This window comes from Myxocyprinus asiaticus, chromosome 26 (genome assembly GCF_019703515.2).
Source record: "Myxocyprinus asiaticus isolate MX2 ecotype Aquarium Trade chromosome 26, UBuf_Myxa_2, whole genome shotgun sequence".
In the NCBI taxonomy this organism is placed as follows: Eukaryota; Metazoa; Chordata; class Actinopteri; order Cypriniformes; family Catostomidae; genus Myxocyprinus; species Myxocyprinus asiaticus.
In genome coordinates, this window is record NC_059369.1 from 21,503,704 (window position 1) to 21,528,394 (window position 24,691).

Below are 24,691 nucleotides of genomic sequence, written 5' to 3' on the forward strand. Positions count from 1 at the left end.
ATTATAAGATTGTAACATCTATCATTCCTGTATCATCCCTGTATGATACACATTGTTCTAATGATGGAATATTTTCCCCCATTTGATTTTCTGACATAAAATAGAATAACAAATAGAAAAAAAAAAAAAGAAGTTATAAAGTAACCCTCCCAACCAACCCTGTATATATATATATATATATATATATATATATATATATATATATATATATATATATATATATATATACACACAGGGTTGGGAGGGTTACTTTTGAAATGTATTCCACTACAGATTACAGAATACATTCTGTAAAATGTAATTTGTAACGTATTCCGTTAGATTACTTAAGGTCAATACTTTGGATTACTTCTTCAGCACTGGTAGATTTTTTCACTTGTTTTGACTATAAAAACTCTGCCAGAACAGTAAGACAAAATACACATGTTAAAAATACATTCTCTGAAAAACCTAAATATCTTATGCAGTGTTGTTTCTAAATCAAATTGATCTTGTTTTAAGGATTTTTAGATATTTTTACAGGAAAACAACACAAAAATTATTATCAAGAATATGCCTGATTATCAAGAATATGATTTTTGCCCTAATATAAAAAAATATCATTTCCTTGATAAAAAAAATATGATCGTGCCTAGTAACGTGCATGTAAAATGGCTAGTAATAGCATTTTAGCTTAGCGTAAAGCTGACAATTTACACAAGGTTTATTACTATTTCTTGTGCTCCAAACTTACTTCTCTGTCTGCTCGTATGAATGTAACACATCATAAGAAAGTGTTTCACCGCTGTTCAAATGCACTTTGGATCACATCATTTATATGTATAAATGATTTCCATCTGAAAGGACTAAATATTAAATGAAACAAATGACAATAAAATGCAAAGTAATCTCTTCAGTAATCAAAATACTTTTGAATGTAACTGTATTCTAATTACCAATGATTTAAATTGTAACTGTTGTGGAATACAGTTACTTATATTTTGTATTTTAAATACGTAATCCCATTACATGTATTCTGTTACTCCCCAACCCTGTATATATATATATATATATCAATTGGGAAAATAGAATGGAAATGATTAAATTCCCCTTAAATAAATTTTTCTTTAATTAATTGATGCATTTATAGACTCCTACAAACTGAGTGAAAAATTATCATTTATCCTTCAATATTGTCAGTTATCATTTTGTAATTTTCAATGTCACTTTTTCATTTTCAGAAAAGCCTAGCTCATCCTCACTGTTGTCAGTCAGAACTAACTGTGCACCCTTCTTGCACTTTTCTATAAAACACTGATGTGTTCATTGTTGTCTGAAAAGAAGAAATTCAAATCGAGAATGTTATATATTCATAAATGCAATTATATATGGGAAAAATTTCCAAATAAATTAATTAATGCAATAATATAATAAATGCCACTATCTATAAAAATTCCAAAAGTGAAAATACATTAGTACAATTCCATTGTGGTACAGCGTTGCCATATGACAATGTTCATATTTTCTAAATTTTCTGTTAAACTATATTAGATAAAGTTGATCGGTTAACAAAAACATCTAACTAACTTCTCAAAGATGCAGCAAAGGAGAAACATACTGACATTTTTTTTTATTAGAGCAATTTGTGGAGTGGAGTACTTCAGCAGGTGTTGACAAAATATTGTGTTGGTGACAATATCAAATGTCATGTGGCTTAAAAACTTCATATTATTCGTTAATTTTAAGACTGTCCTTTTATGTGCAACAATGTATTATTTTTTAGCTTTTTCTGAAAGTAAATTGTTGCTATATGGCTACACCATACCATCCTGGGATATACACAACTCTCCCCTTCTGACATTTTGTGCATTGTTTAAACCAGTGACACCAATATATTCAAATGACATTCCTTCCTTCCCTCTTGTCCTTGTGCTTTCTTGTGTACCCATGTGAGCGGACTTAAGCCAAACTCTTTTAAAATCACATTATCAAATCACCTACAGGACAGAAACTATTTTTCTTTGAGCCACCAACAGGCTGCCAATAGAAGACTAATGTGATTTGGCAAATTGCATTTACAATGCTTTACATTCTTGATTGGATTACTCACAGCAATAAATTGGTTGCACTCCTCACCTAATCAAGTTAATCATTGCTTTCACCTCAAAATGTGTAAAATGAAAAAGGAACAAGGTTCATTAAATACACAGTGTGCAAACCTCAAGTTTTAATATGATTAGTATCAATCTCTCGTTTCTGAAAAGGAAATGTGCTTGCGGCAATATAATTTATGCCTCCCAGTCCTCTTTTAGAATTGCAAAACAGTTTGGCTGGAGGATTAGCCATACACTGAAAAAAATGGCAAGCGGCTCTACTGAATTTACTAAAACAGTACACTTAAAATCAACCTAATACATTAATGTTTGAGATGAGATCATAATTTTATTGTGTAAAGTCCAAGTAAAATTCAACACAATCATAAAAAAGTGATATTATTACATTGATATGAAATTATCAAATTGATTTGGACTATAGTGTTCACTCAACATGATTTTTACTGCTCTCAACACAATTCTTTAGCATTTGGTCTCAACTTAATTTAATTGTGTACAATCCAACTATGTTTACTTAATCCAGTTGTGTTGGGACTATGTGAAAAATATTCGTTGCATCAAAGAATTTCTGAAACGGGAAGGGGAATTTACGTTTCCCAGCATGCTTTGCATGAGACTGGATTGGACTGGAAAACTGCATTTTGAAATTAAGTGCTATTTTAATGTATTTCTACACTAAATGAAAGAAGTAGAAGACTTGTAAGTGTTTAATGTTCTGTTATGTTGGGAATTAGAGAAGTTTCTGTCATGGTGGATATTTTTCAGAGGTTACCATTGTGGAGAAGAGTGAAACTAGTGGTTAGGTTGAGGATGGGTGATTTACAGCAATGTATTTTGCTGTGCAATGTGTGTATACTGCTTATTGATGAAGCAAAAACTGAAGGATCATCAGCATACAGACTGAATGAGGATCAGTAGACCCTCAACAGCACCATCCTTGTCATACTGAGCAAAAAGATATCTATAATATGCTAATGTGTATCTATGTGTAGCAAACTGTTAAATTAAGTGGAGTAATTTGGACAGATCTAATTTTAGTTTAGTCTATTTGGGTTTATGCAACACAAAACATTTAAGTAGAGCCTACATATTAAGGAAATGCATTTTCATTATGTGGAACCAATGACCATAATTGAATAGATAATTTCGTAAAACCAAGGAAAACATTTTTTTTTCAGTGTCAATCAAGTGCTTATTTAGTTACATAAACAGCAAAGCCAAGGGACCTCCATGAGAAGCTTTCTTTTTGGTTCTTCATTTGATACAAATAATAACTACGGAATTATGGGAAGTTCCATGGGAAAACATGTCATTTGCAAGGTGATAAATATTTTAGTTTGCTAATTACTTTGGTTGTTAACTTCTCGTTTTGAGAACTGAAGTGTTTGCATGCTAATTGTTCTTTAATGACTACATATCAGGCAGTCTAGCTCTGCTGGGAGGGATCTATACTTATACCTTAATTTTTTTTTCTCATCATTTAGACAGACATGCGTCTTGTTATTATGTACTTGAGGTGTTTTCCCGCACTAGCAGCCAGGCATTGAGAGCCAGCTGGCACCAGCACGCACACCGTCACGCCTAACATGTCACTGACACACCTCTCTTTCTCTCTCTTTTTCCCTGCCTTTATTTCTTTATTTACTGCATTCTCGCTTCATGATGCAGGGAGATGGAAGCACCTTAGGCAACAGCATGATGCAACAAGACCTACGGGATGTGGAGTGTGACAAGACATTCCTCACAGGGAAGCTGTCACCAGACAACATCTGTCCCGACGCTCCACTAACCCGGCTTTCATTGTTCATCTACTGCATCAAACGACTTGTCATCTATCTATCTGTCTATCTATCTATCTATCTATCTATCTATCTATCTGTGTCTGTCTGTCTACCTTGACATCATACTCGGTTCACTGTGAAATATGCCCACTTAATGACATTTAGGTGAGTTTGTGCTACTATGAGTGTGCTACTGTAGGCCTACCATGAATATTTTAATGACATACTTTTTTTTTTATTTAATGTAATTTGTTTGATTGGAAGACTGCAATGTGACTTGATTATCAAGAGAGTGTATTTTATTTGTTCTCAGCTACACAACCAAACTAAAACAATAGTTTGGCTAAGTAAGAGGGAACATTAACACACACATACATAGAAGCGGAAACAGAAAATGATAAAAAGGAAAATCAAAAGTCCCTGATTTTAAACTCCTCACAGAAATTGATGTCTTCTTCTTTGTATAGTTTGCTGTCTGTTTGTATATCTTGTCCTTGCATCAGGAAATTTGAAAAGTAGCCCCACCACCGCAGTCTTGTAGGCGGCTGACCTCACTGAAGCTGGACCTGCAGCTCATCATTGCTTCTTTAGAACATTTCTTTTGATACAGTGAACAGGTGACTCACTGACTCCAAACCAGCATGCTGTCTTATGCCTGAGATATATTGGTAAAATACTGTTTATTTGCCTTTACCATTACAGCAGATGTCCATACATCTGTGTCCATACATTGACTCAAGGATTATTATTATTTATTTTTTTTCTCTTCACTCTTTAACCAGCTTCAGGTCTGGTGATACCACCAAAAACACTTCACCCCTTCACTGGATGTCTTCCGTGCCTTTAATGAACTGTTCAGCTCAACTCAACTCGTGTATTCGTCTGCATGCTTTGTTGTCGCTGCTGCTGTTCCTTTCAAATGTCAAGCTCGTCCTCTGTTGTCTCTTTTCCTCCTAAAACCTGCTCAGTGATCTCATTGATTAAATGTCATGTAGGAACTGCGCTGGCGCAGAATAAGTGCTGTCAGAAAAAAAAAAAATCTCGCGCAGGCCCTCCGTAGGCACAGATGCGTTTGAGACGCGGCCTGAGACGCCACATGCCATCACCATGTTCAAACTCTGGGCAAAATATTTTGAGCAACAGCATATGCTCCTAAGTATTATGGCAGAGACCTCGAATGGAAGTAGGCTTTCCAGTGTATAAACAATGCATCGTCGGTTTCCGAAAATTTTTTTGATGTAATGATTGAGGGAGTTTAGTAGCCTATTAGTATATTACAGTCAGCTGGAACTATATTGAATCTGAAATTGACTGAATTAACCAGTCCTATTAATGTTTCGGTCCTCCCTGCTTAAAAGTTCATCCATCTGTAGAATCACGCATCAAAACGCGTTTAAAGTGTCTTTTTGCAGCAATAAGTTCCAGTAGTGTGCAAAAGCAACTTTATTAACTTCTTCCAGGAGGCGTTCATTAAAACAATCTCAGCTGTTTTTCCGCGCGCTCGCAATCCATTAATCTTGGGAAACATTTTACCAAAGCATGGAAGTACAAATTGCGTCCTTGTGTCCGGTAGAACGTTACAAAATAACGCGGCCCAGTTTTCAGAGGATCGGGGTGTCATCCCCTTCTGTCTGCTGAGCAGTCAGCGGGTCCACCTGTAAGATGCTTCTTATGAGGGGTGGGACCCAATCAGCAATGTCACAAGAAGAGGTGGTCCGTGCACTCGCTTTGGAAAAGGATTGGAAAAGTAAAGACGGTCTCCTGCGCTGATTGGGAACCCGGAGGGGAGAACGAGGAGGGCGGGAGGATTGCGCACAAGAACCTTTTGTGTTTCACTTCTAATATCTCACATATCAATAATTGAACGCGCGAGCAGACGGAACCCAAGCGCTATGTATTCAACTGCGCGCAAGCTCGGTAACGGCCTTGATCCGCTTTCCAAAGGAAGTACTGGTAAAATTACAGTTCAGAGTCGGTAAGGGGAACTGTTTTAGTCTCGGCTTGAACAGTTTGGAAGGACTTCATTTTGCAGTGAGGAGAGGTTTGGACTGACTTTGCTTTTCCGTGCGTAGCAGGGGAATTGAGCGGAAAACGGTTTGTGTCTTTGTGAGAAGACTGCTTTTAGGCGCTGAGTGAAGTGCATGATGTTGACGTTGGTGATAGGCGCAGTGTGGTTAGTGTGCCATGCATGCGCACAGAATGAGACGGAACCCATCGTACTGGAGGGGAAATGCTTGGTCGTGTGCGACTCAAATCCCACCTCAGATCCCACCGGGACGGCTCTTGGGATATCGGTGCGTTCGGGGAGCGCAAAAGTGGCTTTTTCCGTGGTGAGGAACACGAACCACGAACCGTCTGAGATGAGCAATAGAACAATGGTGATCTACTTTGATCAGGTAATCCTTTATTACAAAAAAGGGGGTAAAAGAGGAGCTTAACGCACTGTTTCTTTTGTTTAATGCTACTTTTTAGGCGTTAGTCTGTTGGGGATTGTGGGCGGCTTTTTGTATCATGTCAATTAATTACGGTTACAAACACAAACTAGATTGCAAAATCAAAGGAAAATTACAGCAATTACATTGTTTACTGATATATCCAGTCTATTGAGAAATGTCATATTTCTTTCCACTTCCGCGTCTTTAAAGGTCAATTACGGGCTAATGGCTTTCAATGATATCTAATAGCCCCGAAATTCATTTTTTAGTGTCATAAAACTATTCTCCATTTGCTGTTGTAGCCTACATATGAACGACGAAATGATTTTAATGCTTTGCTGGTTTACCAGCCGCGTTCCCGTTTTAAAGTGAAACCGAAATTTAAAGGTATAGCCAAAACCAATAGAAGATGAATTACTACGTACCATAACGCATTCCTGCCATTCTAATGTATACACCCTTCTTTAGGTTCTTGTGAACGTTGGTAGAAGTTTCGACGAGGAAAGGAGCAATTTCTTCGCCCCACGCAAAGGGGTATACAGTTTTAATTTCCACGTAGTGAAAGTGTATAACCGTCAAACGATCCAGGTAAGTGATTTGTGGTCATTCCTTACTGCTCAGCTGTCCCACTTTCTGTGTTTCTTTCTGTTCTTTGGTGTGTGTGTGTGTGTGTGTGTGCGCGCGCAAGAGAGAGAGAGAGAGAGAGAGAGAGAGAGAGAGAGAGAGAGAGAGAAAAGTAAATGTGAGCGTTATTTATTCACACAGCAAGACAAGCACGTAGACTATATGCAGACTTGTTTTGAGTTAACTTCAGTAGGTCTTTAGATGTACAATTTTTAGCTGTCTTGTCTGGGAGGCTGCTTTTTATTTCCTCAATTAGCACGAGATTATTAACCAGCCTAAATCTAGCGTCGACTGACTGGCGCGTGTTCAGGACCATGGACAGAGGACGCGCGTGCCAGATTCACCTAATGGTTTTGTAAAATGAAATTAAAGCGACTAAAATACGTATGAAATTAAAATAACGTAAAATAAGTTATTTCAAAACACCCAAGAACTGTTCAAATTGAGTTTATCACCCAGTGGAAAGCTTTCGGGGATGCTTTTAAAAACGCTTATAAATAGGCATGTCTTTGGCTAATTACGCGACCTTGTCTCCCAAAGGATTCACGATTACATCCCGTAATTCCGCTCTCATCGGCGACTGATTAGAAGCAAAGAAACTAATCAAATCATACAGTTCGGTATTCGTCTCTGAGTTGCAAACATTGAGTAATTGAAGAGAATGAGCTGTGTACACCAAAACACACTCACACACAAATGCACAAAGATAAGATGAAACCATACGAGCTATATAAATCGAAATCAAAATCATAATTAAATTTAATTATGACATAATAAAAACAAAAAGGCGACAATACTTAGAAAAGGCGTGCATAGCTGTGCGGGAGGGCATGTCAGGCCTATTTATTTTTTTTTCTTTTCCTTTTTTATTTTATTACATTTGATTTTATAGTGCTTACATGAATTCCACGAATTATATTCGTGCCTTACACATTTATTTTATACTTGCTTGAGCAGAAGAAAATTAGGTGAGGGGAAAATGTAGCTCTTATGGGTTTAAGAATTTAAGAACAGTATTTTAAAATAAAGCCATTGTCCCAATAATGATTAATTCTAAATGTGTCATGCATGAACAGGAAATTTATTTTTAATTTATTTTAACATTTTATATTGTACAGATCACCATAATTAATGTCTTTTTGATTTCAATGATTACATAAATTCCACTCTGTTGTGCTGAGTAGAGTAGGCCTCTCTAATAACATGCAGAGCATAAACACACACACAATCTTAAAGGCTCCATAAAACATACAGTATACAGTATCTGTATGGATCATCTCAAACTTTTTGGAACAAGAACTGCCTGCAATGGGTGTAAATTTAGCTCTAATCTATTTTTATTACAGTTCCTTAGAACCTAAACGTCTGGTCATACCGCCACAGTCAATCTTATGTAGTGTTATAACAGGTACTGTACTTACGCCCCAAGGACATGTCGATCTGACAACACTTGGTATCTGATTGGGAAAAGCCTTCCTTTTTAAATTCTGCTCTGGTTCAGGTGTCTAATGGCCTCAGAATCTAATAACCACATTTTAAATTATATTGTCAGTTTTCTTTATTACAAGTTCAAATTTCAACACAAAGCTCATGAAACTTTTTTTATTCAGTTAACACATATTGTATTTTGTTAGAGTGTTCTCATATTCCTCAGCTTTGGGGATACAGACATATTGTAATAACACATGCCAAACCGAGGAGTCTAGCACACTGCTGAACCAATTGGCAGAGAAAGTTATTTTTACATAAAACTTGAAGCAACACCATTAAATGAGAAAAGAATTATTCAGTCATGCATTTGAATATTGATTGCAGAAATACTGCCCATATTGTGGAGCATAATTCTCTTGTGATGTGTTGATGTGACAGAGGGTAATTAAGAAAATTACTTTCTGACCTAAAATAATGACTGTGTGAATAGAGATGACAAAGGAGAGGAAAAAACATTTTGTCTTCGCTTGTGTCCAAAGTCAACCATTATATATGACTGAGACGGGCAAAGAGACTGAGAGGGAGTGAGAGAGAAAGTGGTCCTCTGTCACCCCACTGGGTAATGTGGACAGGAAGCTGTCTGTCAGTTTCACTAAATACAGCATTAAATTGTGTAGAGACCAATTCAGTAAAGATCCATTCACATTATCTCCCTTGCCTCTTTTGGGGTACTTTAGTATTAGTGTTTTATTTTTATTTAGATTGGTGATTTGTATTTGCATGTTCCTCATGTACTTGTAGCCAAAGGAGGCCTTTTTTGGGAATGGAGTTAGAATTACAGGGTTTAAAAGTTGGAGTTTTGTGGGTTGAGCCCTGTGTGTGTGTGTGTGTGTGTGTGTTTGAAAGTGTTTCCTCAATGTGTATTTGTATATTTATAGAAATAGTACTTGATTTTGTGCATCTAATAGCTATGCACGATATTCAAAAGTGCCTTTCCAATAACCACAAGCTCATTCCTCACTGAGAGTTCTTTGCAGTATCAAATGTCATTTTCTCTCTTCATCCAACTCATGGCTGGCATAGAAAAAGACACAAATGAACCAAAGTACAATTTTCATTTCCCCTGGCAAAGGCCCATAAATGCTTTGATCAACTTTTATTATTTTGTTGGGAACTGCCTACTTTATTGTCAAGGGATTTGTGAGCCTGCCAAAGAAAAGGAACATGACTATACATTACATGTAATATTGCTGGTGAGAAGATTAAAACAGGCCCTTGTTTATAATAATAACAATATGGTCTCCCATTGTCCCTTTGGGCTTTTGTACACGTTGTTTTATTTAGATGAGCAGCCCCTGAGTGTTATGGCTTCTTAGCTCACCTTAGTTTTTTTCCATAGCTGAGTTATTTTTTAAAATTAACTTTTCATTCCCTTTAAGCAAAATGATACAATGGCTCACTAGAGGGAAAAATGCAACAGAAGAATGAGTATGTCTGTATTTGTATGCACCAATGGGACCCTCTAATCTAAATGCTTCAATATTACAGGTGAGCCTAATGCACAATGGCTGGCCAGTTATATCTGCTTTTGCCGGGGATCAAGACGTCACACGTGAAGCGGCCAGTAATGCCGTCCTGATTCAAATGGAGAAAGGTGACCGTGCCTACCTCAAGCTGGAGCGAGGCAACCTCATGGGTGGTTGGAAGTTCTCCACATTCTCTGGCTTCCTGGTCTTCCCCCTGTAGAGACAGGCACACCACGGAGGGACTATTGCTCTTTAGCTCGCTGGCTTCTGAGAGATAGGAGGGATATGAGGGTGGATGAGAGATAAAATGATAGTGAGAATGTAATGTTAAAAAAATATGGAAAGAGAAAATTATTGTGGCAGGCTCTCAGTCGCACTCACTTTGCTCTGCTGCTTTACTACAGCACTGGACAGCCAAAACTTTTTGTATTATCCTTCTAATAAATGATAATTGAAATTATATGGAAAGAAAACATACAGAGGATAGTATGACATCCCCCCCAACATTGCAATTCACCCTCAGAAATTGTCATCTGTTTTAAGGATTGTCCTTCAGCAGCACAGATCGCCATTTCAAACAGGTCACATCTTTGTATATTCTCAGCATACATACATACAGTGAGTCTTAAATGCCATTGTCATTCCAGCTCTACTGCTCCTCTAAGTCAACCTTACTTTTCACAGAGAGAGCGTCTTCACTCTGTCATGACTGAAGGATCTCTGAATCCCCACAAAAGACTGCATACTGGATATATACATATATAAATACATAAAAAGTTTTAAAGTTTCTAAATTATTATGATATACTCATTGCCTAAATGAATCTGGTCGATTCTGTATTTCTGTATTTCAGTGTTAATACTTAGTGATTGTGTGTGGATTATCAGGCTGCTGTCCAATTACCAATGCTTCTTGTTTTTGTTTCGGTCGAAAATGTGGCTAAGATGAAACTATATCAGAAATACTATAAAGTACAAAGTTTTATTATCATTGATCGTAAGATATATGTGAATATTTAGCAGACAAAATCCTCCCTTTTATTCAGTTACATTAACTATTGTTTTTTTTTTCTTTAATTCAATAAAAATTAAAAGTTACTTTTTACTTTTCTGTGCTTTGAGATTTAAGATTGTAGCCTACAGATATAGAGAGCTATTTAAAAACTAAGAGCTATTCTTACAGATCTGTGAGTGTACGTGTGTGCCACAGAGAAGCAATGACACACACTTGGTGTGTCTCATTGGTTTCTGCTCTCTCATGATGTAGATTTGCTTGGCTGGCCCCTGTCTCTGTCTGTATTTCGCTCTCTACTGGGTGATTGGGGCCTTTCTCTGCTGCACTCAAGACTCTAATGAGCTCCTGGGGGGAAATTAGCGCTTGTATAATAAGCAAACCCCACTGTTTACCCAAAAATTATGTTGCACACATCTTCCTTCCTTCCTTCCTTGCTTCCTTCCTTCTTTCCTTTGTTCATTCCTTTGTTCGTTCTTTCTTTCCTTTCTTCCTTCCTTCCTTCCTTCGTTCTTTCCTTTGTTCCTTCGTTCCTTCCTTTCTTCGTTCGTTCGTTCATTCCTTCCTCCCTTCCTTCCTTCCAGGGCCAAAGCAAGGAATTTTTGGACCCCTTAATGTATATTTCTCTGGACTCTAACCTATTAAAAAATATAGTATAGAATTTTTTTGGGGGCACCCTGCACCTTTATGCCCCCAGAATCGTTACCACCTTTCAGCCCACTAGCTACGGCCCTGCTTCCTTCCTTCCTTCCTTCCTTCCTTCCTTAGTTTCCTCCTTTTAACAGTTTATTGAGTTGGATTTTCGGTCCATGTAATTTTTGACCATTTGATGACAGTATATTCCTGTTCGTTGTAACATGCATAAGCATCATAATGTGGCTTGTAGTATCTCAGGTAAAACCAATATCTACAACCAAACTAAGAATCATCAGAAGTGGGCAGAAAATATCAAATCGAGTGGTCCTCCTGTATTTGCAGAATAACAAACAAGCAGATGAAAGAAGGGATGAACCATCAACCTTACATATCAATCACCCTTCTAACAGGATACGCTGTCTTTCAAAGTCAACAGCAACAGGCAAAGCTCACCTCAGCACATTACACTGCAATCTTTTCACAATAAGAAATACTGCTGTATTTGAGGGCCCTCTCAAGGAAACGTACTGCTTCAGTGCACACTGTTCTGAGGATATGTAAAGGTTGAATAAACAAGTGTTGAGCTGTAAAATGTTAAAACTGCACCATAAGAGCCCTGAAGTCCCAGCTGGCCTGTGCCCAGACAGTAAGGGCCTGCTTAAAACCATTCATTAGTGTCTGCATGCTTATCATTTGTCTGAGCAGAGCACTGGAATAAGAGTTGAGAGGAATGGAAGAAGAGAGAACGAGTGGTAATTATGGAATATTCCTGTTAAAGAATATTATGATAAATAGCCTACCAGTGTTGCACAAGTATAATGCATATTTTTAACCTGTGTAGTTAGCTTTGATTCAGAATCAGTATTTACTATTTGTTTCATGTGCCATTATATAATCACAACAGTGTCTGCACAGTTGTTCATTCTAAACTTCTGAGTAAGATGCATCTTTCCAGCCTTGACCTACCTGTTATAACTGACCAGCATTTATTAGACTGTTAAATCCGCCATAAAAGTCATCATACAGGATATCATTCAATCATCCGGATTTATGCCAGCGTGTGAGCGTGGTGTTATTGAGTGGGGTAGCATAAAGGTCGCGCAAGATACACTGCGAATGTTCTCTTATGTGACATGCGCCAGGTGCGTCTTTGGGCAGAAGCCCGCGGAGTAAGGCACGCAATTCATCTCTCCTGCTCTGACGAAATTAACGGAGACCTCGGCCTTCGTGCACCACGGCGGAGGGAGAGTGGCTCATATCGACGAAAAACAGCCATATGGTGTCTCTCTTGGAAGCGTTCCTGTTTAAGATTGATAGAGCGGATGATTGAAGTGGTTACACTCACATCTAGAAAGGCGACTGAACTCTAATGTAAGTGCAACGTGTCTTAAAAAATATACAGTATATAAAATAAATAAATCAGTTTTCACTTGCGTGCGAAAAAACAAACAAACAAACAAACAAAAAAACAAAACAAAACAAAAAAAAACGGCAAATTCCAAATTTACCAGAGACCCGTTGAGATCTGTCTGGCTTTGGCATTTTATTTCTGTGAAATTACTGTATTTACATAATCAATTAAAAATAGCCCTAAAGATAACAGAAGGCAATGACAACTGGGCGAACAATATTTGACACCAAATTACACTTTACAATCTCAATACAAAGATGAAGACAAAGAAGCCTTGCGAATTAAAAAACAAAAAAAAAGCTCCTCAAACATTGCCCAAGTGATAAGCATAGACAGCCCAACAGTAGTTGTTTCTTTAACCCTCAACATTTTTGACCTGGGACAGGTAAAGGATACCTTATAAATTCTGCATAGCTTTTGCCACTGGAACAACAATTTGTGTCATCGAGCAAAACAAAAAAGAAATTTTTTTTTGAATATGATTGTTTGAGAGAAATAACAATTTAAAACAAATTGTTCCTTCCATTGTCTTAACGGGTCAATTTATACCCGTATGGGAAGAACCTTTGAACATTTTGGATGTTATACAGCTTTAAATAGTTTTGTGTACATTTATGAATCAAATTTGAACTAAAAATATTGCACGTTTTCTCAAATTTAGCCCCTAGCCCCATACTGTTCTCTAGCTTCAACCATCTGCTCCAATGGGTACTGCATCTGCACCACAAATTGCATTCTTACCTCTAAAATGAGGTTTGTGCAAACATGCATAAGTCCACACACTCAAACGCACACAGAAAGAGTAATTTTTACCGTTTTGAACAGGTAATATGTTAGTAAATAAGTTAACTAACATGCTTTTATATGATAGGTTGCAATGGGGCAAAAGGACCCCCAATAGTAAATAGACCAATTGAATATAACGTTCTCCTAAACCATTAGATGGCAAAAGTAAATGTTATAGCACCTTCCTAAACCCCTGTAACACTGTAACAAATTGTTTGACCTGTGGGAAAGAAATGGATGTGTTGCAATGGACATGCAAAGTGGGCCCATTTTGACTGCTGGAAAAGGTAATAGAGATTATTTTGTGAAACAGGCATGTACTAAAATTGTAACTCAACTAAACTGTACACTTTTGATTTTCAACAGGTAAAGTAAATCAGAAATTGTTGTTATATAGTTAAAATATTATAAAATGCCAAAAGACATGGAAATAAATGTAAACTGAGACATCCTTGGCCAATGATTGCCAAGTTTTTAAACTTTTTTTTAAAATTCTTTAAAAAGTATGTTACTCAATTAATATTCAGAATACAGCACCCCCCCCCCCCCCCATCATTATACACTTTGGAACCACATTAAAACAGATTTTCATTAAGGGTGGTCTTTAGTGCTGTTGTACAGAAATCAGGATTTTATGCATTTTTAATGGTTTTCAATACGAGTCAAAAATGACCTGAAGGACAAAAAGATGGGGCTTTTTGTTAAGGCAATAGGAGGGTTAAATGCTAAGGCGGAGAGAGAGGTGAACGACAGAGCAGCAATTAAAAGAGAAAGCGGTGAATCATCGCAGATTGAATTTGAATTGCCAAACGAGGAACCAGATTAGGAATGTTTACTTTAACTGATGTTTACTTTAACCACGATGCTCGAACGGGAGTGGAGTAATTATAACGGCTCTGAAATTAAATGAGCCACTTGCCGAATTGGATTTGTGCTTGTTGCCGAGTTACAGGTTGTTGACATAATTATATCTGCTTTATCGGGGTTGCGCACCCACGTTACACCAACACTCATAAATATGCAGCATCATCAACTGCACATTGGTCGGTTTATGATCAATCAATACTGTGAAATGTGTTTTGCTCCTGAAGTGATGCTACTATGTTATTTACAGTATCTGTAGGAGAATTGTTTGAATAATTTAGGCCAATAACTACTCTTGGTTAAAGAGTTGACCCAGGAGGCCTACACCCAGTAATGGAAATGGACCGTGGACCATAAATTTGGGGGTAAGTGCCATCAAAATCATTAAAAACATTATTTAAAAGGGATATTTGGAGAATTTTTTTCTTAACAAGTATTTCCATGTGAGATATGAGGTGAAGTGCTAAATCACCATAGTCTACTCCCAGCTCTACATCTTGGCATTTTTCAAGTTATGTATTTTGGAATTTTAAGTTTGTGCAATACATCACTTTCCAATTCAACTTCTCTTTGTTACACCCTTATCTAATGTTCAGTGTTCACTTGTTTGGTTGACTGAAAGAGCTGTTTGGTGTTTTAGAAGTCAATTCTATTGCTTTTAAATATTTTGTTGAGGAGGTTCACAGAACTAAAATGTAGCGGAATAAAAGGGTTAGCAAAAAATTGCGATGACATCTGAAATGTTCTAGGTTGCTTCTCCACAGGATGACTATAACTTTCACAACTTAAATATGTTTTCAATTTACTCATTATTTTATTGGATATGAATGATCAAAAACAAATTGAGGCATAATAAGCATTTTTCATATTGGATGCTTTTGAAACATTTTTTGAAGAATTATGTGGTAATGGCTTGAAGTGAATTCATGATTTATTGTTTCTGGATTAGTGCTATTTTTCCGTGGGGAAATAATACTGTGAACTGCAGGGATATTGATGATATTGTCAAATGACTGAACACTTTAAATATTTAAAATCATGGGAACTGATGTTTCAGCAGATTGTGTCACCTTTTAAAGCCATACAATATGTCTCTGCATGTGTTAACTGCTCTCCACTATCAGTCAAATGATCCGTTTGAAACATGTCATAGAAAATACGCTTTGGTGTTCACTTATGTCTTGGTGCTTCACACGTTTGAACAGATAGTTGCAAAATCAAAGACTGTCATGTTTCCGCAGGAGGGTGGATGAAAGCATTTCATTCAGTTTTTGTTTGTTCAGTAGTTCTTAAATCAATTTGACTGATGCTTGAGTGATGTTGTTCAGTGTCTCGCAGTGTTTTATTTGAGCCCTTTACTACTTGTGGGCGAAAAGGCCTATTACGTTAATGGGGAACAATTGAATGTTAGTGTCACAAATTATCTCTGCGAATGATATCATTCTGCAAATTAATCCCCTTCCCATAAACAATGGTGCAGTGCTCAAACCGAGAGAGAGAGAGAGAGAGAGAGAGAGAGGTTTTAATCATGCTCATAATTAGTTTATGCGTGCTTCATTTAGCTACAGTGCATTTATCTGAGTCCTGTAGTACTCACTTTAGCAGGTTAATGTGTTTTCTCTTCACAAACAAAAAATGCAATTATCTCTTTAATCATATTAGACACATTAAGCGTGCATACACCTTCTCTGCTGTCTAACACACTTTGGAAATGAGAGTGTGAGTTTTAACAAAAAAGTTGCATTTCTAACAATATATCATGCAGTCTGTGTTGCATTTTGTTTTCCTATTATCTATCTAGACATTAAAAGGGGTTTGTCTGTGTGAGAAAGAGACAGGGTGAGAAAAAGAGAGTGAGAGTGTGTGCAAGGCAAGAATTGGCTGAGTGGTTCCATAATTGGGAGGAATGACTTGGTTTTGACTGGAGCAAAAACACAAAGCATTGGAATATTACATTTATTATCCAACAAGTCTTCCAAGAGCTCTTTAGCAGCCCTTAAACTGTCACCAGGCTCAAGTTTGTCATTACTATAAAGGGCTGCAAATTTACAAGTCATCAAATATGGAAGCAGGACCACAGAGGGAGGGAAATTTATCTGGAGAAAAGAGAATAAATGTATGACTGCCTAAGTATTCTGAATAAGTCCTAATTGCGCCGCGGAAAACGGAACCGAGGGGCAGATGAGAGGAGAGTGGGGCTTGAACATAATGTTTCATGTTGTTTCAAGAGGGTTGTGATCAGACACAGGCATCTGAATTTATTTTAATTCTGTGCAGATTACCTTAATTACAGATTAAAAGCAATGAACTTCATTCAAGCAAAGTTTATTATTACTATTATTATTATCATTTATTTATTTATATATATATATATATATATATATATATATATATATATATATATATATATATATATATATAAAAGAATGAAATCTCCATAGCTCAAATTTCAGTAGTGTTTTGGCACCACACATAACATTATGGATGTTGTCTGTTTGTTGTTTTTATTTCATTGTATTAAGAGAGTGGCTGCTAGTGAAAATAATTTTAGTAGAAAGGAAATATCTAGCAGTGAGAAATAGGCTTATAACTTGGCTTCAGCTTGTATACAGATCCATTCAAATTTGCATTGCAGAATTTAGACTCACATTAAAGGAATGTTCCGGGTTCAGTACAAGTTAAGCTCAATTTACAACATGTGTGGCATAATTTTGAGTACCACAAAAAATAATTTAGACTTGTCTCTCCTTTATAAAAAAAAAAAAAAAAAAAAAAAAAAACCAGCAAAAAATCACAGTTACATTAAGGCACTTTCAATGGAAGTGGATGGGGCTAGTCCATAAATGCTGAAATACACATTGTTTCAAAATTATAGCCGTAAGACATAAATAGTATACAGTACATGTTAACAAGATTTTAGTGTGATAAAATAGCTTACTAAATCTTAACTGTATAAAGTTATATACAACATTTTTGTCATGACAATGAAACTTGAAATCCCATAATCCTGGTGTTGGATATACCAGGATTCAATACAAGTTAAGATCAACCGACAGCATGTGGCATAATGATGATTACCACAAAAAAAAAAAAAAAATTGACTTGTCACTCCTTTTCTTTAAAAAAGTAAAAAATCTTGGTTACAGTGAGGCATTTACACTGGAAGGGAATGGGGCCAATCCGTAAATGTTAAAATACTAGCTATTTCAAAAGTATAACCACAAAATGTAAACAATATGCATGTTAACAGTAGATTAGTGTAATATAATTGCTTACTAACATTTTCTGTATTAAGTTGTGTCTAATTTTACAACTTTATTGCCACGACAACGTAATGCCTAAAACCCTAAAACAACCGTAAACACCATGATTTAAACAACTTTAAGACTAAAATAATACACAAGTTTTAACAAGAATTAATGTTACTGTTTTTATAAAATTAAAAGCTTCACATTTCTGCCTTTAAACCCTCCAAAACATTTCCACATTCACTTCCATTGTATGTGCCTCACTGTTACCGCGAATTTTATGTGCTCTTCTACAGTGGTGACCAGCCTGACCCTCAGATAACTGATTTCTTCTTTCCTCTTTTGTGCCTGTGAAAACAGAGCATCCCGGACATCCGTTAGCTGTCTGGTTGTGGTGACACAGACTTCTCCATTCTCACATGTGCCAGTACAATCCGTTCCACCTCTCAAACACTTTGGTCCCCACAGCCATTGAAGATGATGAAAACTCCCCTAGTGACATTTAGTAACCTTTTCCACCAAGAGACAGGGAGGATGGAGATCTGAAAGATGGAGAGAGGGAGGGAGGGGATGACATCTATATGTGGCATTCTTCTTTGTGTCACCTCGCCACATGTCCTCTCTTCCTTACTTCATCTTTCAGCCCACCTCAGTCCTTGGCTTCAGCCATTATGAGTTGCATTGTGCACAGTATCAACAGCTTGTGTTTGTGCATGCATCTGTGTGACTGTGAGAAATGGTTCAGGAGGAGTATTTTCTCTAACAGTAGTCTCCCAATCTGTCTTGTAGTAGCAAGGGAAAATATCTGGTCTTGTCAAATGATAATGCAATAAAGTTTCTTTAGTGTTTAAACATTGGGCTTCACACTGAGAATGCAGACTCTGGTGAGAATGGGGCCACATTGTCATTTCTCTGAGTACAAAGCTACTGTTTATGTGTTGCATGAGTGTGTTTTGCATCACAACCTGTTTAAATCAACAAAGGGCTTAGAATGGCTCATCAGCTGAGAGAGAAAGAGAAGGAGAGAACTAAACTAGAGTCAATGTACTGAAGAGTGAGCAAATTAAGCTTGTATTTTTCCATTTGTAGTCTGTAGCCCTATTTGGACAGTTATTGTGCAGTATGTAAAATAACATTTGCATGGCTTATCCATAACAAAATTCATGCGTTTGGACGATTTGGAGGACAAAAGAGTTCCATGGTCCGAAAAATCTTATGTTTGCATCAAACATTGTTGCTCATGGGTGCAACACTGGATACCCAACCCAGTCTCATGAAAGTTCATATATATTTTATGAGTTGGCTATCTCATATGATTTCGTATGATTTCATCACGTGCAAATGCCCGGATGTCTAATGCAGAAGTAAGTGCGAGTTTCGCACATGAGGTGTTAAGGACATGCTTATTAACATTATGCCCCTACCCAAACCTCTTATCTAAACCTATCCGATCAGTAGAGTGTGTAAACATGACAGGAAGATGTTGTGTGTGACAGAAGCGAGTAATTGTCACGTATAAGCTGGAAACGATGTCCAGTGATATCATTGGCTGTAGTGAAAGTCGTACGATAACATATGAATTAGCCAAATTTAGAAAAGATGTACGAATCCTTACGATTTCGATGTGAGAGTGTGTAGGGGTACCAGTGTTTCTCCTAGGATTTTTTTCAGCAGCAGTGCTGTTGTACGCGCGTCCGAGAGCCTGCAATGCCGGACCCATATTTACGTACGTCAATGGAAGAATGGTTTAAAATGACCTTAGAATTGTTATAGATGGGTTATTCATGTTTGTCTTGTCATGTGTGTTTATTTACTTGGAGCTTTTGACACTTCAAGGTCTCTGGAAGCCCAGATAGCTGTGGTAATAACTGTCAAATAATGAAATGCCTCAATGCAGAAAAATACTATTTTTAATAAACATAAATACAAATAGATAATATAAACCTATTTAACAGAACATACACATATAACAATGATCAACACTACTGAATCACTATACTATATGACTGACTCCCATCTCATACAGTTACTGCCAAGCATTTATACATTAACACCCAAAAGAAATATCCCCTCAACTTAAAAGGTGACAAGTTGCATCCCAAAAGAAATATCCCCTCAACTTAAAAGGTGACTAGTTGCATCCCTAAAGTACTTTGCTTTATTGACCTCAGCTCCTCCATGGTCACTATAATAATTTTTTTATTGAGCTAAAAATTATCATATTATTTGACTAACAACAAGACAAAAGTTACACAGGACACAACTGCACCATTTTAGTCTAAGTTTGTTCCACTGTGAGGTTGGCACCCCATATCAGGGGTTCTTACACTTATTAAAACGTATTATAATATTTTTTTATTTCACAGACACACACACACACAAAACATGTTAATTGAAAATAAACACGGAACAAGCATGCAAAACAATGTTGAAACTGATAAAATCAATTGCATCCAGTTTGAACTTGAAAGCATCATATTTTTTAACCCCTACGAACATGTACCATGGCAACCATAGTTCTACCAAAAATACCACAGTGACTACAATTATTGTTAAATAGATTAAAAAGTTTGTGGACAAACTTTAGGTTGGCATGAAAAAGCCTAGTCTGAAAGTTTATAGATAGATAGATAGATAGATAGATAGATAGATAGATAGATAGTGATACTCAAAAGGATCCTTGCCAGCCTGAGTCAAATGAGCCAACCCGGTAGTGTCTATGATGTTCTGGTGCAGAGATATGTGTTTTGTTACTTAGTTGCTAGGGTGAGCTCATTTGGTTGCTTGACAGTTAACAGGGTGATACTCAAAAGACTCCTTGCCAGCCTGAGTCAAATAAGCCAACCCCGGTATTTCTACAATGTTCTGGTGCAGAGATATGTATTTTGCTACTTGGTTGCTAAGGTAAGCCCATGTGGTTGCTAGGCAGTTGCCAGGGTGATACTAAGAAGGCTGCTTGCTGTCCTGAATCATACAAGCCAACAATGAAGTCTCTACGACATTCTGATCCTGAGATACCCATCTAAGCTATTTTGAATGGAATTCAAAGGGGTTTGGATGCTAGGGTGCTCTAAAGGTTGCTAGAGTGTGGCTAAGTAGTCTTCAAGTATCATCATGGAAACTGATTGCTCACCCAATCAAAACAAGCCAACTCTCATGTCTCTAGGACATTCTGATCTGAAGATATCACACTCAGCCATTTTGAATGGAAATCAGAGGGGCTGGTAGCTAGAGTGCTCTAAGTGGTTGCTAGGGCGTGGCTAAGTAGTTTCCATGATGATACTTGAAGACTGATTGCTCGCCTAATTAAAACAAGCCAACTCTCATGTCTCTAGGACATTCTGATCCAAAGATATCACACTCAGCCATTTTGAATGCAAATCAATGGGACTGGTTGCTAGGGCACTCTAAATGGTTGCTAGGGCGTGGCTAGACAGTAACCAGAGTGATTCTTATTGGCTGCTTAATAACCTGACTGAAAAGAGTCAATCCCCAAGTTTCTATGACATTCTGTTCTGAAGATATCCTTCTGAGCCAGTTTTAATGAAAGTCTATGGGGGATGTTGCTAGGGTGCCGTAAATGGTTGCTAGGGCGTGGCTATGCCATTTCCAAGATGATACCTAAAAACTGATTGGTAGCCCGAGTGAAATGAGCCCACCCCCATGTCTCTACGACATTCTGATTGGGAGATATGATCCGAAAAATATCTTGCATTTACTTGTCATAGTAGGAAAAAAATCCCTTCCCATAATACCCTATGGGACTTTTTGAGACGGTTTTTTGCCCCCCAGGGGCCATCCCTTAGAAAAATCATAGCACAGGTGTCCTCAATAGGCCGGTCATTTTGACACCTCATTTGTGGGTCTACAACAAACGGTGCGGGATGAGATATGTGCTGAAAAAGTGTACGGAATTATAATAATAAGTATGTGATATTCTGGCAGAAACTATGGTTATCATGGTAAAAGTTTAATAGATTAGTGAGTAATAGTTTTAACAGAACAGATTCGATCAATAAATATGTGTCAAGCTGTCCATTTTTCATCATGCTGATGTCTTTCTATTTATTTAGGATTGAGCTATGAAAAATTTATTTCATGACACACAACAATGCAAAGGAATTGTTTGTAAGCAACTTGCTTATTCCACTTTGACAGTCAGTATACTCACGTATTTTTGCTTATCTTTACCGTTTCATAAATTCCTAACTATTTTCCTGGCTAACTTGAACTGCTATTCATCTTGTTCTGAATTTTTGTGGTTTTTCGAAAGCTGCGTGTGCTGCTGCTTGAAGAGACATCGTCTTATATTGTTTGTTATTAAAAGAGATTCATTACTTTGAACTTGCCCACATAAAACATTGTGGGCACTCCTCACTCTTTCTGATACTTAAGAAAATGGTCTATACAAAACCGACACAAATTATTTAAAGAATTTCACATATTTCTGTTTGGAGAGACATGGCAACCGCGGTGTCGTGAGGTTAAGTGACAGGCTTTCCACCTCGCTTGATCTCATGGAGAGATCGTGTGCTAATCAAATTATATTGCGGAGTGAAAGACAGTAACACCTACCCCTGAAAATAAGGATGTAGGGAATCAAATTTCGGCACGACACCCGGCCAGCGCAACAGCATGGAAACGTGGACTGAAGAGAATTAATTTGCTCTTAGCTATTTAATTTATTTTTACTCAGGAAATGATTGCACATTTATTAAAATGCATCTTGAACCAACTTGTATGGCTATGTAAACCAATTTGGGTCACGACCCATATTAAGTTTAAGAAACCCTGTGCTAGGAGAGGTATGTAGGTATTTGAGGGTATCTTCTCCATTGTGCAAATGCGAACAGCCTTTGTTGGACTGTTAAACGGTGATGTCACTGTGAGTATGTGCGTGTATTTGTGTGTGTGTATGCGGTGGGGTCCCTTTTATTTCATACCAGCTACCTTCAACTGTGCACAGTGTAGAAAGCGCGCATATGGCTGGGGCTTGCGATCGTTATGAATATTAATAAACCATGTGACTGCAGCAGTGCTCATAATGTAGTAGCGGCGGTGTGCAAAATGCAAAGTGTTATGTAAATTTTACCCAATTTGACTCGAGTTATACAATTGCAGGTAACTCCTGACCTCCCCACACACGCGCTCTTGACATGCACATCAACTGTTGTTGTTTCTAACTTCGTCTGCTGATTTTTACCAGTGTTGCCACCTTGTGGACTCAGCAATTAGTGCAAATAATTCCCGGTGCATGCGCAGTCTTCAGAGTATGTGCAGTTAGAAAAATCGTGCCGCATGCTTTCAGTGCTCGAGCACAATGCTGATGAAGAAATTTGCATCATGCATCCTGTATGCATACACCGTAAATTTAAGGCTTTTGGCAGAATCTTAGGGACTGACCACCTCGGTCACCATTCACTTTCATTTTATATATAAAAAAGATGCAATGACATTGTTAAGTTCCAAAGTAATTTTTGGGCCAATTCCTACACGTAAACTCACAGACAACAATTCCGATGGCAATCAAATTACCACATGACCCTGGGGGTTGTCAAAAAAACAAAAGGTAATTCTGCCTGGATTTTTTTTTTCTTTGGTGGTTGGAGAAAAACACTTGCATATAAAAATGTGAACAGCAATAAAATCTCAGAGTAGAACCTGTAAATGGTGAAATTATCACACATGTAAAACAATTACCATCCAAATAAGCCTGCAGTCTTATAACCTGACTGAGTGGAATGTCATAAATGAGCATATTACACATTTTCTACCATATTTTCTTCAGGGTTGCTCTCTCCTCAGGCTGGTGTGAGAGTGAGTGTCCTGTGTATTCATTTGTAATGAATGCAAAAAGATTCTGTGCTCCTGGGACAGGAAGTCAGTAATAGCATAGAGGGCATCAGATTAAATACACAGAACCACAAACTCAATGTGATGCTCCTCTGTGCCCTCTCTCTCTCTGTCTGTCTCTTTCTCTTCAACACACACACACACACGCACGCACACACGCACAGACTATTAGCAGATTAGTCAGCTGTTTGATCTGATAAAGGAACCCTACAGTGGCGTGTCAAAGAGAGAGGAGGAGAGCACAGGCTTGAGCCTTGAAGGGAGCCAGTTTCACAGACTCTCAACAGCAGCTCTGCTTCCTCTGTCATATCATCACTATTACCATCTCTCTGACATAGATTCTATCATGTCTCCTTCCACAGTGATTTAAGAGCAGTGTCATAAGGTTTTTCCACCATTCTACTACAATGTTGCCCTTTTCATCATTTTTGCATCATGGATTTAAAGTTATAGTTTACCCAGAAATGAAAATTCTGTCATCATTTACTCACCCTCATGTTGTTCCAAGATCAACTGTTATTCTTTCCATGTGTGGTAGTGGGGGCGTGGTTTAGCGCTGGTTTGTGAATGGAGAGCGAGATCAGGAGATGAGAATGGTAAGGATCATCACCTTGCAATGATTGTCTCTAACGTCATGGTTACTTGTGTAACCTCCGTTCCCTGATGGAGGGAACGAGATGTTGTGTCGATGTAGTGACACTAGAGGTCACTCTTGGGAGCCTGAGACACCTCTGGTCTTTGATAAAAGGCCAATGAAAATTGGCGAGTGGTATTTGCATGCCACTCCCCCGGACATATGGGTATAAAAGGAGCTGGTATGCAACCACTCATTCATGTTTTATGCTGAGGAGCCGATATAAGGTCCGGCCATTTCAGCGGGTAGTTCAGCGTTGTGGCAGGAGGGACACAACATCTCGTTCCCTCCATCAGGGAACGGAGGTTACGCAAGTAACCATGATGTTCCCTATCTGTCACACACTCGATATTGTGTC

At 37.6% G+C, this 24,691-nt stretch overlaps 1 protein-coding gene across 1 annotated transcript; it reads left to right on the top strand.

The window, feature by feature from the left end:
- The first annotated feature begins 4,280 nt into the window (after positions 1 to 4,280).
- On the top strand, positions 4,281 to 10,994 carry LOC127417416 (cerebellin-1-like). Its single transcript, XM_051657462.1, has 3 exons — positions 4,281 to 6,270; positions 6,778 to 6,897; positions 9,913 to 10,994. The coding sequence occupies exons 1-3, from the start codon at positions 6,016 to 6,018 to the stop codon at positions 10,108 to 10,110; spliced, it is 573 nt and encodes a 190-aa protein (XP_051513422.1). The 5' UTR covers positions 4,281 to 6,015; the 3' UTR covers positions 10,111 to 10,994.
- The last annotated feature ends 13,697 nt before the right edge of the window (positions 10,995 to 24,691 follow it).

Bases quoted from the DNA above. Each gene is read 5' to 3' on its own strand.
- LOC127417416 (XM_051657462.1), top strand. From the start codon at position 6,016: ATGATGTTGACGTTGGTGATAGGCGCAGTGTGGTTAGTGTGCCATGCA. The intron at 6,271-6,777 runs GTAATCCTTTAT...ACCCTTCTTTAG, and splicing joins TGGTGATCTACTTTGATCAG to GTTCTTGTGAACGTTGGTAG. The intron at 6,898-9,912 runs GTAAGTGATTTG...TCAATATTACAG, and splicing joins ATAACCGTCAAACGATCCAG to GTGAGCCTAATGCACAATGG.